The sequence below is a fragment of the Salmo trutta genome, chromosome 23 (genome assembly GCF_901001165.1).
Source record: "Salmo trutta chromosome 23, fSalTru1.1, whole genome shotgun sequence".
Classification (NCBI taxonomy): domain Eukaryota; kingdom Metazoa; phylum Chordata; class Actinopteri; order Salmoniformes; family Salmonidae; genus Salmo; species Salmo trutta.
The window spans coordinates 35,727,099-35,740,728 of record NC_042979.1 but is presented as its reverse complement, the minus strand read 5'-3'; the positions used below and the strand labels follow the sequence as shown (position 1 = coordinate 35,740,728).

The following is a 13,630-nucleotide window of genomic DNA, read 5'->3' as shown; positions in this document are numbered from 1 at the left end:
TTCCTGTATATAGCTCCACAGTGATCTGGTACTGGTACTTCCTGTATATAGCTCCACATTGATCTGGTACTGGTACTCCCTGTATATAGCTCCACAGTGATCTGGTACTGGTACTTCCTGTATATAGCTCCACATTGATCTGGTACTGGTACTCCCTGTATATAGCTCCACAGTGATCTGGTACTGGTACTCCCTGTATATAGCTCCACAGTGATCTGGTACTGGTACTTCCTGTATATAGCTCCAAATAGATCTGGTACTGGTACTCCCTGTATATAGCTCCACAGTGATCTGGTACTGGTACTTCCTGTATATAGCTCCACATTGATCTGGTACGGGTACTCCCTGTATATAGCTCCACATTGATGTGGTACTGGCACTCCCTGTATATAGCTCCACATTGATCTGGTACTGGTACTCCCTGTATATAGCTCCACATTGATCTGGGACTGGTACTCCCTGTATATAGCTCCACATTGATCTGGTACTGGTACTCCCTGTATATAGCTCCACATTGATCTGGGACTGGTACTCCCTGTATATAGCTCCACAGTGATTTGGTACTGGTACTCCCTGTATATAGCTCCAAATTGATCTGGTACTGGTACTCCCTGTATATAGCTCCACATTGATCTGGGACTGGTACTCCCTGTATATAGCTCCACATTGATCTGGTACTGGTACTCCCTGTATGTAGTTCCACATTGATCTGGTACTCCCTGTATATAGCTCCACATTGATCTGGTACTGGTACTCCCTGTATATAGCTCCACATTGATCTGGGACTGGTACTCCCTGTATATAGCTCCACATTGATCTGGTACTGGTACTCCCTGTATATAGCTTCACATTGATCTGGTACTGGTACTTCCTGTATATAGCTCCACATTGATCTGGTACTGGTACTCCCTGTATATAGCTCCACAGTGATCTGGTACTGGTACTTCCTGTATATAGCTCCACAGTGATCTGGTACTGGTACTTCCTGTATATAGCTCCACATTGATCTGGTACTGGTACTCCCTGTATATAGCTCCACAGTGATCTGGTACTGGTACTTCCTGTATATAGCTCCACATAGATCTGGTACTGGTACTCCCTGTATATAGCTCCACAGTGATCTGGTACTGGTACTTCCTGTATATAGCTCCACAGTGATCTGGTACTGGTACTCCCTGTATATAGCTCCACAGTGATCTGGTACTGGTACTTCCTGTATATAGCTCCACATTGATCTGGTACTGGTACTCCCTGTATATAGCTCCACAGTGATTTGGTACTGGTACTCCCTGTATATAGCTCCACAGTGATCTGGTACTGGTACTTCCTGTATATAGCTCCACATAGATCTGGTACTGGTACTCCCTGTATATAGCTCCACAGTGATCTGGTACTGGTACTTTCCTGTATATAGCTCCACAGTGATCTGGTACTGGTACTCCCTGTATATAGCTCCACAGTGATCTGGTACTGGTACTTCCTGTATATAGCTCCACATTGATCTGGTACTGGTACTCCCTGTATATAGCTCCACAGTGATCTGGTACTGGTACTTCCTGTATATAGCTCCACATTGATCTGGTACTGGTACTCCCTGTATATAGCTCCACATTGATCTGGTACTGGTACTTCCTGTATGTAGCTCCACATTGATCTGGGACTGGTACTCCCTGTATATAGCTCCACATTGATCTGGTACTGGTACTCCCTGTATATAGCTCCACATTGATCTGGTACTGGTACTTCCTGTATATAGCTCCACATTGATCTGGGACTGGTACTCCCTGTATATAGCTCCACATTGATCTGGTACTGGTACTCCCTGTATATAGCTCCACATTGATCTGGTACTGGTACTCCCTGTATATAGCTCCACAGTGATCTGGTACTGGTACTCCCTGTATATAGCTCCACAGTGATCTGGTACTGGTACTCCTTGTATATAGCTCCACATTGATCTTGTACTGGTACTCCCTGTATATAGCTCCACATTGATCTGGGACTGGTACTCCCTGTATATAGCTCCACATTGATCTGGTACTGGTACTCCCTGTATATAGCTCCACATTGATCTGGTACTCCCTGTATATAGCTCCACATTGATCTGGTACTGGTACTCCCTGTATATAGCTCCACATTGATCTGGGACTGGTACTCCCTGTATATAGCTCCACATTGATCTGGTACTTGTACTCCCTGTATATAGCTCCACATTGATCTGGTACTGGTACTCCCTGTATATAGCTCCACATTGATCTGGTACTCCCTGTATATAGCTCCACATTGATCTGGTACTGGTACTCCCTGTATATAGCTCCACATTGATCTGGGACTGGTACTCCCTGTATATAGCTCCACATTGATCTGGTACTGGTACTCCCTGTATATAGCTCCACATTGATCTGGTACTGGTACTCCCTGTATATAGCTCCACATTGATCTGGGACTGGTACTCCCTGTATATAGCTCCACATTGATCTGGGACTGGTACTCCCTGTATATAGCTCCACAGTGATCTGGTACTGGTACTTCCTGTATATAGCTCCACATTGATCTGGTACTGGTACTCCCTGTATATAGCTCCACATTGATCTGGTACTGGTACTCCCTGTATATAGCTCCACAGTGATCTGGTACTGGTACTTCCTGTATATAGCTCCACATTGATCTGGTACTGGTACTCCCTGTATATAGCTCCACAGTGATCTGGTACTGGTACTTCCTGTATATAGCTCCACAGTGATCTGGTACTGGTACTGCCTGTATATAGCTCCACATTGATCTGGTACTGGTACTCCCTGTATATAGCTCCACAGTGATCTGGTACTGGTACTTCCTGTATATAGCTCCACATAGATCTGGTACTGGTACTCCCTGTATATAGCTCCACAGTGATCTGGTACTGGTACTTCCTGTATATAGCTCCACATTGATCTGGGTACTGGTACTCCCTGTATATAGCTCCACAGTGATCTGGTACTGGTACTTCCTGTATATAGCTCCACATTGATCTGGTACTGGTACTCCCTGTATATAGCTCCACAGTGATCTGGTACTGGTACTTCCTGTATATTGCTCCACATTGATCTGGTACTGGTACTCCCTGTATATAGCTCCACATTGATCTGGTACTGGTACTTCATGTATATAGCTCCACATTGATCTGGGACTGGTACTTCCTGTATATAGCTCCACAGTGATCTGGTACTGGTACTCCCTGTATATAGCTCCACAGTGATCTGGTACTGGTACTTCCTGTATATAGCTCCACATTGATCTGGTACTGGTACTCCCTGTATATAGCTCCACATTGATCTGGTACTGGTACTCCCTGTATATAGCTCCACAGTGATCTGGTACTGGTACTTCCTGTATATAGCTCCACATTGATCTGGTACTGGTACTCCCTGTATATAGCTCCACAGTGATCTGGTACTGGTACTTCCTGTATATAGCTCCACAGTGATCTGGTACTGGTACTTCCTGTATATAGCTCCACATTGATCTGGTACTGGTACTCCCTGTATTTAGCTCCACAGTGATCTGGTACTGGTACTTCCTGTATATAGCTCCACATTGATCTGGTACTGGTACTCCCTGTATATAGCTCCACAGTGATTTGGTACTGGTACTCCCTGTATATAGCTCCACAGTGATCTGGTACTGGTACTTCCTGTATATAGCTCCACATAGATCTGGTACTGGTACTCCCTGTATATAGCTCCACATTGATCTGGTACTGGTACTCCCTGTATATAGCTCCACAGTGATCTGGTACTGGTACTTCCTGTATATAGCTCCACAGTGATCTGGTACTGGTACTCCCTGTATATAGCTCCACAGTGATCTGGTACTGGTACTCCCTGTATATAGCTCCACATTGATCTGGTACTGGTACTCCCTGTATATAGCTCCACAGTGATCTGGTACTGGTACTCCCTGTATATAGCTCCACATTGATATTGTACTGGTACTCCCTGTATATAGCTCCACATTGATCTGGGACTGGTACTCCCTGTATATAGCTCCACATTGATCTGGTACTGGTACTCCCTGTATATAGCTCCACATTGATCTGGTACTCCCTGTATATAGCTCCACATTGATCTGGTACTGGTACTCCCTGTATATAGCTCCACATTGATCTGGGACTGGTACTCCCTGTATATAGCTCCACATTGATCTGGTACTGGTACTCCCTGTATATAGCTCCACATTGATCTGGTACTGGTACTCCCTGTATATAGCTCCACATTGATCTGGGACTGGTACTCCCTGTATATAGCTCCACATTGATCTGGGACTGGTACTCCCTGTATATAGCTCCACAGTGATCTGGTACTGGTACTTCCTGTATATAGCTCCACAGTGATCTGGTACTGGTACTTCCTGTATATAGCTCCACAGTGATCTGGTACTGGTACTCCCTGTATATAGCTCCACAGTGATCTGGTACTGGTACTTCCTGTATATAGCTCCACATTGATCTGGTACTGGTACTCCCTGTATATAGCTCCACAGTGATCTGGTACTGGTACTTCCTGTATATAGCTCCACATTGATCTGGTACTGGTACTCCCTGTATATAGCTCCACAGTGATCTGGTACTGGTACTTCCTGTATATAGCTCCACATTGATCTGGTACTGGTACTCCCTGTATATAGCTCCACAGTGATCTGGTACTGGTACTTCCTGTATATTGCTCCACATTGATCTGGTACTGGTACTCCCTGTATATAGCTCCACATTGATCTGGTACTGGTACTTCATGTATATAGCTCCACATTGATCTGGGACTGGTACTTCCTGTATATAGCTCCACAGTGATCTGGTACTGGTACTCCCTGTATATAGCTCCACAGTGATCTGGTACTGGTACTTCCTGTATATAGCTCCACATTGATCTGGTACTGGTACTCCCTGTATATAGCTCCACATTGATCTGGTACTGGTACTCCCTGTATATAGCTCCACAGTGATCTGGTACTGGTACTTCCTGTATATAGCTCCACATTGATCTGGTACTGGTACTCCCTGTATATAGCTCCACAGTGATCTGGTACTGGTACTTCCTGTATATAGCTCCACAGTGATCTGGTACTGGTACTTACTGTATATAGCTCCACATTGATCTGGTACTGGTACTCCCTGTATTTAGCTCCACAGTGATCTGGTACTGGTACTTCCTGTATATAGCTCCACATTGATCTGGTACTGGTACTCCCTGTATATAGCTCCACAGTGATTTGGTACTGGTACTCCCTGTATATAGCTCCACAGTGATCTGGTACTGGTACTTCCTGTATATAGCTCCACATAGATCTGGTACTGGTACTCCCTGTATATAGCTCCACAGTGATCTGGTACTGGTACTTCCTGTATATAGCTCCACAGTGATCTGGTACTGGTACTCCCTGTATATAGCTCCACAGTGATCTGGTACTGGTACTTCCTGTATATAGCTCCACATTGATCTGGGACTGGTACTCCCTGTATATAGCTCCACATTGATCTGGTACTGGTACTCCCTGTATATAGCTCCACATTGATCTGGTACTGGTACTCCCTGTATATAGCTCCACAGTGATCTGGTACTGGTACTCCCTGTATATAGCTCCACATTGATCTTGTACTGGTACTCCCTGTATATAGCTCCACATTGATCTGGGACTGGTACTCCCTGTATATAGCTCCACATTGATCTGGTACTGGTACTCCCTGTATATAGCTCCACATTGATCTGGTACTGGTACTCCCTGTATATAGCTCCACATTGATCTGGGACTGGTACTCCCTGTATATAGCTCCACATTGATCTGGTACTGGTACTCCCTGTATATAGCTCCACATTGATCTAGTACTGGTACTCCCTGTATATAGCTCCACATTGATCTGGTACTGGTACTCCCTGTATATAGCTCCACATTGATCTGGTACTGGTACTCCCTGTATATAGCTCCACATTGATCTGGTACTGGTACTCCCTGTATATAGCTCCACATTGATCTGGTACTGGTACTCCCTGTATATAGCTCCACAGTGATCTGGTACTGGTACTCCCTGTATATAGCTCCACATTGATCTGGGACTGGTACTCCCTGTATATAGCTCCACATTGATCTGGTACTGGTACTTCCTGTATATAGCTCCACATTGATCTGGGACTGGTACTCCCTGTATATAGCTCCACATTGATCTGGTACTGGTACTTCCTGTATATAGCTCCACAGTGATCTGGTACTGGTACTTCCTGTATATAGCTCCACATTGATCTGGGACTGGTACTCCCTGTATATAGCTCCACATTGATCTGGTACTGGTACTCCCTGTATATAGCTCCACATTGATGTGGTACTGGTACTCCCTGTATATAGCTCCACAGTGATCTGGTACTGGTACTCCCTGTATATAGCTCCACATTGATCTGGTACTGGTACTCCCTGTATATAGCTCCACAGTGATGTGGTACTGGTACTCCCTGTATATAGCTCCACATTGATGTGGTACTGGTACTCCCTGTATATAGCTCCACACTGATCTGGTACTGGTACTCCCTGTATATAGCTCCACATTGATCTGGTACTGGTACTCCCTGTATATAGCTCCACAGTGATGTGGTACTGGTACTCCCTGTATATAGCTCCACATTGATGTGGTACTGGTACTCCCTGTATATAGCTCCACATTGATCTGGTACTGGTACTCCCTGTATATAGCTCCACATTGATGTGGTACTGGTACTCCCTGTATATAGCTCCACATTGATGTGGTACTGGTACTCCCTGTATATAGCTCCACATTGATGTGGTACTGGTACTCCCTGTATATAGCTCCACATTGATGTGGTACTGGTACTCCCTGTATATAGCTCCACATTGATGTGGTACTGGTACTCCCTGTATATAGCTCCACATTGATCTGGTACTGGTACTCCCTGTATATAGCTCCACATTGATGTGGTACTGGTACTCCCTGTATATAGCTCCATTCTTGTGTATTTTATTTAAATCCTTCTTGTGTTACAATTTTGTTTTCGTTGGGAAAGGTTCGTAAGTAAGCATTTCATGGTAAAATTTACACCAGTTGTGTTTGGCGCATGTGACAAATAAAATTTGATTTTATTTTCCTTGGAAGGTATACTGATTATTGACTTGTTGAACTCATTCAATCATTCCCCCAAAAATGTGTAAGTGCTGTGTGTGTTTCTGTGTGCGATTAAACTGTGCGCGCATCTGTATGTGTCTACTTGTGTGTACAGTTTCTCTCACCCGTATGTACTGGAACTGGTCCACGGGTGAGTCGGTTGCAGCAGCGAGGGCACCTAGGCCGTCGAGGCGGGGCTGTTTCCTGGTGATTAGGAGGAGCTTATTCCTGATGGCCGCCACGATCCTCAACTCTGACCCATGGTGGGTGTTGATGGAGTATAGGTGACACCCTGGGACAGGGAGAAAGGGGGAGGTGGAGAGGAGAGAGAGAGAGAGGATAAAGGTGTGTGTGAGAGAGAGAAAGAGAGGGGAGGAATATGTTTGAGTGGTTAGCTACAGTGTGCAATAGAGCAATGGAATTATTACTACTATTACTATTATTATAACTATTATTACTATTATTATAACTATATTACTATTATTCTAACTATTATTACTATTACTATTATTCTAACTATTATAACTATAACTATAACTATTATTTTAACTATTATTACTATTACTATTATTATAACTATTATTACTATTACTATTATTATAACTATTATTATTATTATTACTATTGCTATTACTGTTATCATTATTACTATTATTACTATTGCTGTTATTATAATTACTATTATTACTATTACTATTATTATATTACTCTGAGCAAATTATTACTATTATTACTTTTACTCTGAGCACATTCCTCTTTGAGTGCTGCTGCTATCCTTCCCTTTGCTACGCCCCTTTGCTGTCCCTTCCTCTGCTATCCCTTCCTCTGCTATCCCTTCCTCTGCTATCCCTTCCTCTGCTATCCCTTCCTCTGCTATCCCTTCCTCTGCTATCCCTTCCTCTGCTACCCTCCCTCTGCTATCCCTTCCTCTGCTACCCTCCCTCTGCTATCCCTTCCTCTGCTACCCTCCCTCTGCTATTCCTTCCTCTGCTATCCCTTCCTCTGCTACCCTCCCTCTGCTACCCTCCCTCTGCTATCCCTTCCTCTGCTATCCCCCCTCTGCTATCCCTCCTTCTGCTATCCCTCCTTCTGCTATCCCTCCGTCTGCTATCCCTCCAAGGCAGTTAACCCCCAACAGCAACTGCTCCCCTGGTGCTGATGAAGTGGACATCTCCTCCCTGAGTGGCCTATTGGCTCTGGTCCTTACATGCAGTCTATAAATGCAGCAGGTTCTATTCCTCCTCTTTTTCTGTCACACACAAACACACACACACTTCCATGGCTGTAACACACACACACCACCCCACCCAATACACACCCACTAATGTAGTGTACTGTAGTAAAGGTTGTATCGGGGAGGCCATACAGACAGTGTAGGGGGTGTGTTGTAACAGAGGTAGGTCCTCTCCCCAGGGATAGATCAGTGCTGTGGCTGAGGCCCGGGGTGGAATGCTCCCCTCTACTACACCTCACTGAGATGCCTGGGAATGTGTGTGTCTATTAAGAATAAATACATAAACATACATGTATTATATATTATTTATATGTGAGGTGTGTGTGTGCGTGTGTGTTCGTGAGTATGCATGCAAGTGTGTGTCCAAAGGTGTCATGCCCATAGGTGGCATAAGGGCATGTGCCCCCTCAAATTAGTCATCTTTTAAATGTTTTTTTATTTTTTATTAATTACAAAACTTCCTTTTAAGCCCTTGTTTTATCGTCATTTATTAAAAGATCTGTCAGCGGTATTTTGCAGAGGGGGCACACTGATTGGACCAGGTAAGGAGTACCCATTCTCCCTAGTAAGTGGTTCCTTCGAAGGTGCACCACAGAGCAAAGATATGCTAGGCAGGACACTAGATACTCTAGTGCGTGCAGACAGTATCGTCAGTGGAGGAGGAGAGAGGGCTTCAAGTGACACTATAATTGCACACAGAGTTAGTCTATGCAACTTATTATGACTTGTTAAGCAAATCTTTACTCCTGAACTTATTTAGGCTTTCCATAACAAAGGATAGAATACATATTGACTCAAGGCATTGCGGATTTTCAGTTTGAATTAATTTGTAAAAATGTCTAAAAACATAATTCCACTTTGACATTATGGGGTATTGTGTGTAGGCTAGTGACACAAAATCACAATTGAATGCATTTTAAATTAAGGTTGTAAAAACAAAATGTGGAAAAAGTCAAGGGGAGTGAATACTTTCGGAAGGCACTGTAGGTTCCTATATAGAGTAGTTTGTCAAACTAGCTTAGCTGGCATGTGTGCTGGCAAGGTTGCTAGACTTTACAAAATACAAACATTGCTTGAATTCTTGGGTTATGATACCAGTGTGGCAGTGGTACTAAGGCATAAAAGTTCTTAAAGAATCAATGTGCATCATTAATTAAAATGTCAATTTAATAGATAAAGAGATTATGCTTCGATAATCCTTTTTTTTCTTTTCACATAGAATTAGGCATAATGATTATGCCTCTAGATTGCAGGAAAAAGTTGTTTCAGATGTTTGAAAAATTCTCAGATGGACCACCCCCACCGGATCCTCACATACTTTGTGCCCCCTCCAAAATAATGGGTGCATGACACCCCTGTGTGTGTGTGTGTCTGTGCATATGTGTACCTTTGGTCTTTTCCAGTTTGTTCTCTCGACTGTCACACTTGGTGCGGACCAGCTGCCTCTCCTCCAGGCCTCTCTTGAGCATGCTCAGTCTGAACACATAGAGACGTGCATCCTTCCCTGGAAAACAACACAACAAAACATCCTCATTAAAGCTAATCTGGGGTTTGTGTTTCAGCCCAAAAGTAGCCCTGAGATATAAGACGAAGGATAGCGATTGAGAAATGTAACCAGCTTCAAATTAATAAACACAGCTGTGGCCTGACAGTCCATGAAATCAAAATGTTATAAATATGCAAATATTCCAGATTGGACATTTAGTACAATTTTTATAAATGTTCTTCTGTTTTACATGTTTCTGTAATAGTCTTCCACTGTAGTCTGTATCCACCCACAAACCACCTGTGTTCTGACACATGTAGCATGTTAAAGGCCAAATTTAGCCGTTTTATTTCAATATCATATTATTTCTGTGTACCTTACCGTTCTAGACTTTTTAGCAAAAAACTATTTATCAAGCAAGATTTTGCTAAGACTGTCTGGGAGTGGTCTGAGTAGGGAGGGAGAAACTGAGATCGAGCTGTTATTGGCCGAGAGGTTTGGAACTCACTTTGTTTTTGGTCTATTAACCAATTTACTGCATGGTGATGTCACAATGGAATGCCGACTCTCCCACCTATGCAAACCAACCAGCAACTATCAGGAAATAATACTGATTTAAAAAATCACTCTTTTCCAGTGATAGTTTCAATATAATATAAAACACAGGAAAATGTGTTTTTATTTTTTACTGCACTGGTCCTTTAACAGAAGGCAATCTTGGACTATTGTCACAACATGTTGTGTGAGATTAAAATAGGCTTAATTAAATCTCTATGGAATCCTAACACTGGTAGCAGCTAATTTAAAGAGATGCTCTGTCACAATTTAGTGAGTTCTGTCTGTCACTATTATGGTGCATTAATTAGAATGTATGGAAATACAAGACTGGCATGTGTGATTGGTGCTATATGTCATTTGGAATGGAATTTCTTACAAAAGGTTAATTAAAATTCAAACAAGCTGCATTGGCATTACAATTTCTTCTGTTCTGTCTGTCTATGTGACTGTCTCTGTGTGTGTCCGTCTGTTTCTCTCTTTCACTTACTTCCTTCATATTTGTCTCGCTCTCTCTGTTCTTTCTCCCTCTCTCTCTCTGTGTTCTTTCTCCCTCTCTCTCTCTGTGTTCTTTCTCCCTCTCTCTCTCTGTGTTCTTTCTCCCTCTCTCTGTTCTTTCTCCCTCTCTAATACCAGTGGAAAGTGCATCTCAATAGGTCAACCCAGAACCTGGTCCTGCAGGACACACACACACACACACACACACACACACACACACACACACACACACACACACACACACACACACACACACACACACACACACACACACACACACACACACACAGCAGTCTACAGGGGGAGGATGTGTATAGGTCAGCCCCCTCAGACCACAAAGGGAGATCAATGTGTTCGCTAGAGCGACTGAGAGACAAGTAAACACCCTAAAATACACAAGGAGAGGGATGGAGGGAGGGAGGAAGAGAGAGAGAGAGAGAGAGAGAGAGAGAGAGAGAGAGAGAGAGAGAGAGAGAGGGATGGATGGATGGATGGATGGAGGGAGGAAGAAAGAGAGAGAGAGAGCGGAAGGGATGGATGGAGGGAGGAAGAGAGAGGGATGGATGGAGGGAGGAAGAGAGAGAGAGAGAGGGAGGGGTAGATGGAGGTAGGGAGAAAGAGGAAGAGAGTGGGAGAGATGGAGGTAGGGAAAAAGAGAGAGAGAGAGCGGGAGGGATGGAGGTAGGGAGAAAGAGAGAGAGAGAGGGAGAGATGGAGGTAGGGAAAAAGAGAGAGAGAGGGAGAGAAAGGTGGATAGGAGTGGTCGGGAGGTAAATTAAAGAAGGGAAATAGAAAAGGAGACAGAGAAGGTGAGGGAGAGAAAGAGGAGAAAGCAGATGAAAATAGAAAGGGAGACAGAGAAGGTGAGGGAGAGAAAGAGGAGGAAGCAGATGAAAATAGAAAGGGAGACAGAGAAGGTGAGGGAGAGAAAGAGGAGGAAGCAGATGAAAATAGAAAGGGAGACAGAGAAGGTGAGGCAGAGAAAGAGGAGGAAGCAGATGAAAATAGAAAGGGAGACAGAGAAGGTGAGGGAGAGAAAGAGGAGGAAGCAGATGAAAATAGAAAGGGAGACAGAGAAGGTGAGGGAGAGAAAGAGGAGAAAGCAGATGAAAATAGAAAGGGAGACAGAGAAGGTGAGGGAGAGAAAGAGGAGGAAGCAGATAAAAATAGAAAGGGAGACAGAGAAGGTGAGGGAGAGAAAGAGGAGGAAGCAGATGAAAAAAGAAAGGGAGAAAGATATGTAGGAATGGAGAAACAGCTGCTTGGTCTAACTAAGGATAGTACCCACCTTTGTCAGCCCTGGTGATGAGGAGGTCCTGAGGCTCTACAACGTGTATCTGTTTCACCACCATACTCTTATCAAACACCTGCACTGGGGGCAGGACCTGGGCATCTACAAACACAACAGAACACCATAATAGTCTTATCAAACACCTGCACTGGGGACAGGACCTGGGCATCTACAAACACAACAGAACACCATAATAGTCTTATCAAACACCTGCACTGGGGACAGGACCTGGGCATCTACAAACACAACAGAACACCATAATAGTCTTATCAAACAGCTGCACTGGGGACAGGACCTGGGCATCTACAAACACAACAGAACACCATAGTAATTTCTCTGTTGGTTATTCAGCACCAGCCAGTATTATTAGTGGGTCTTACCAACTGTTATTAGAAACACTGATATTGTTGCTGAAGTAATGAAACCATTGGCTGATATAGTTGGCTGAAATGTGATGTAGGTTTATTCAATACTAAGGCGTTGTAGCACTGAATGGGGAGAGTTGAGTGTGTTACACTCACCTGGGTTTGAAAGAAGAGGATCAACAGCTGAAATATAGGGACATTATAACAGTAAGAATTCAACTTTCAGATTACATCAATGCTGATTGAATCATTGACATTGCTGCTGCTCCAGTTTCAACTGTTCTGCCTGCGGCTATGGAACCCTGACCTGTTCACTGGACGTGCTACCTGTCCCAGACCTGCTGGAACCCTGACCTGTTCACTGGACGTGCTACCTGTCCCAGACCTGCTGGAACCCTGACCTGTTCACTGGACGTGCTACCTGTCCCAGACCTGCTGGAACCCTGACCTGTTCACCGGACGTGCTACCTGTCCCAGACCTGCTGGAACCCTGACCTGTTCACCGGACGTGTTACCTGTCCCAGACCTGCTGGAACCCTGACCTGTTCACCGGACGTGCTACCTGTCCCAGACCTGCTGGAACCCTGACCTGTTCACCGGACGTACACCTGTCCCAGACCTGCTGGAACCCTGACCTGTTCACTGGACGTGCTACCTGTCCCAGACCTGCTGGAACCCTGACCTGTTCACTGGACGTGCTACCTGTCCCAGACCTGCTGGAACCCTGACCTGTTCACCGGACGTGCTACCTGTCCCAGACCTGCTGGAACCCTGACCTGTTCACCGGAAGTGCTACCTGTCCCAGACCTGCTGGAACCCTGACCTGTTCACCGGACGTGCTACCTGTCCCAGACCTGCTGGAACCCTGACCTGTTCACCGGACGTGTTACCTGTCCCAGACCTGCTGGAACCCTGACCTGTTCACTGGACGTGCTACCTGTCCCAGACCTGCTGGAACCCTGACCTGTTCACCAGACGTGCTACCTGTCCCAGACCTGCTGGAACCCTGACCTGTTCACCGGAAGTGCTACCTGTCCCAGACCTGCTGGAACCCTGA

General features: G+C 44.7%; 1 protein-coding gene across 1 annotated transcript in view; it reads right to left on the bottom strand.

Annotated features, from left to right (window-relative positions):
- garnl3 (GTPase activating Rap/RanGAP domain like 3) overlaps positions 1-13,630 on the bottom strand; it is a gene marked incomplete in the record, with an annotated part of 164,142 nt that overhangs the window by 30,211 nt on the left and 120,301 nt on the right. The window contains 4 exon segments of the mRNA XM_029710021.1: positions 7,270-7,436; positions 9,766-9,882; positions 12,206-12,310; positions 12,730-12,756. Of these exon segments, the coding sequence (XP_029565881.1) occupies positions 7,270-7,436; positions 9,766-9,882; positions 12,206-12,310; positions 12,730-12,756 (416 nt within the window).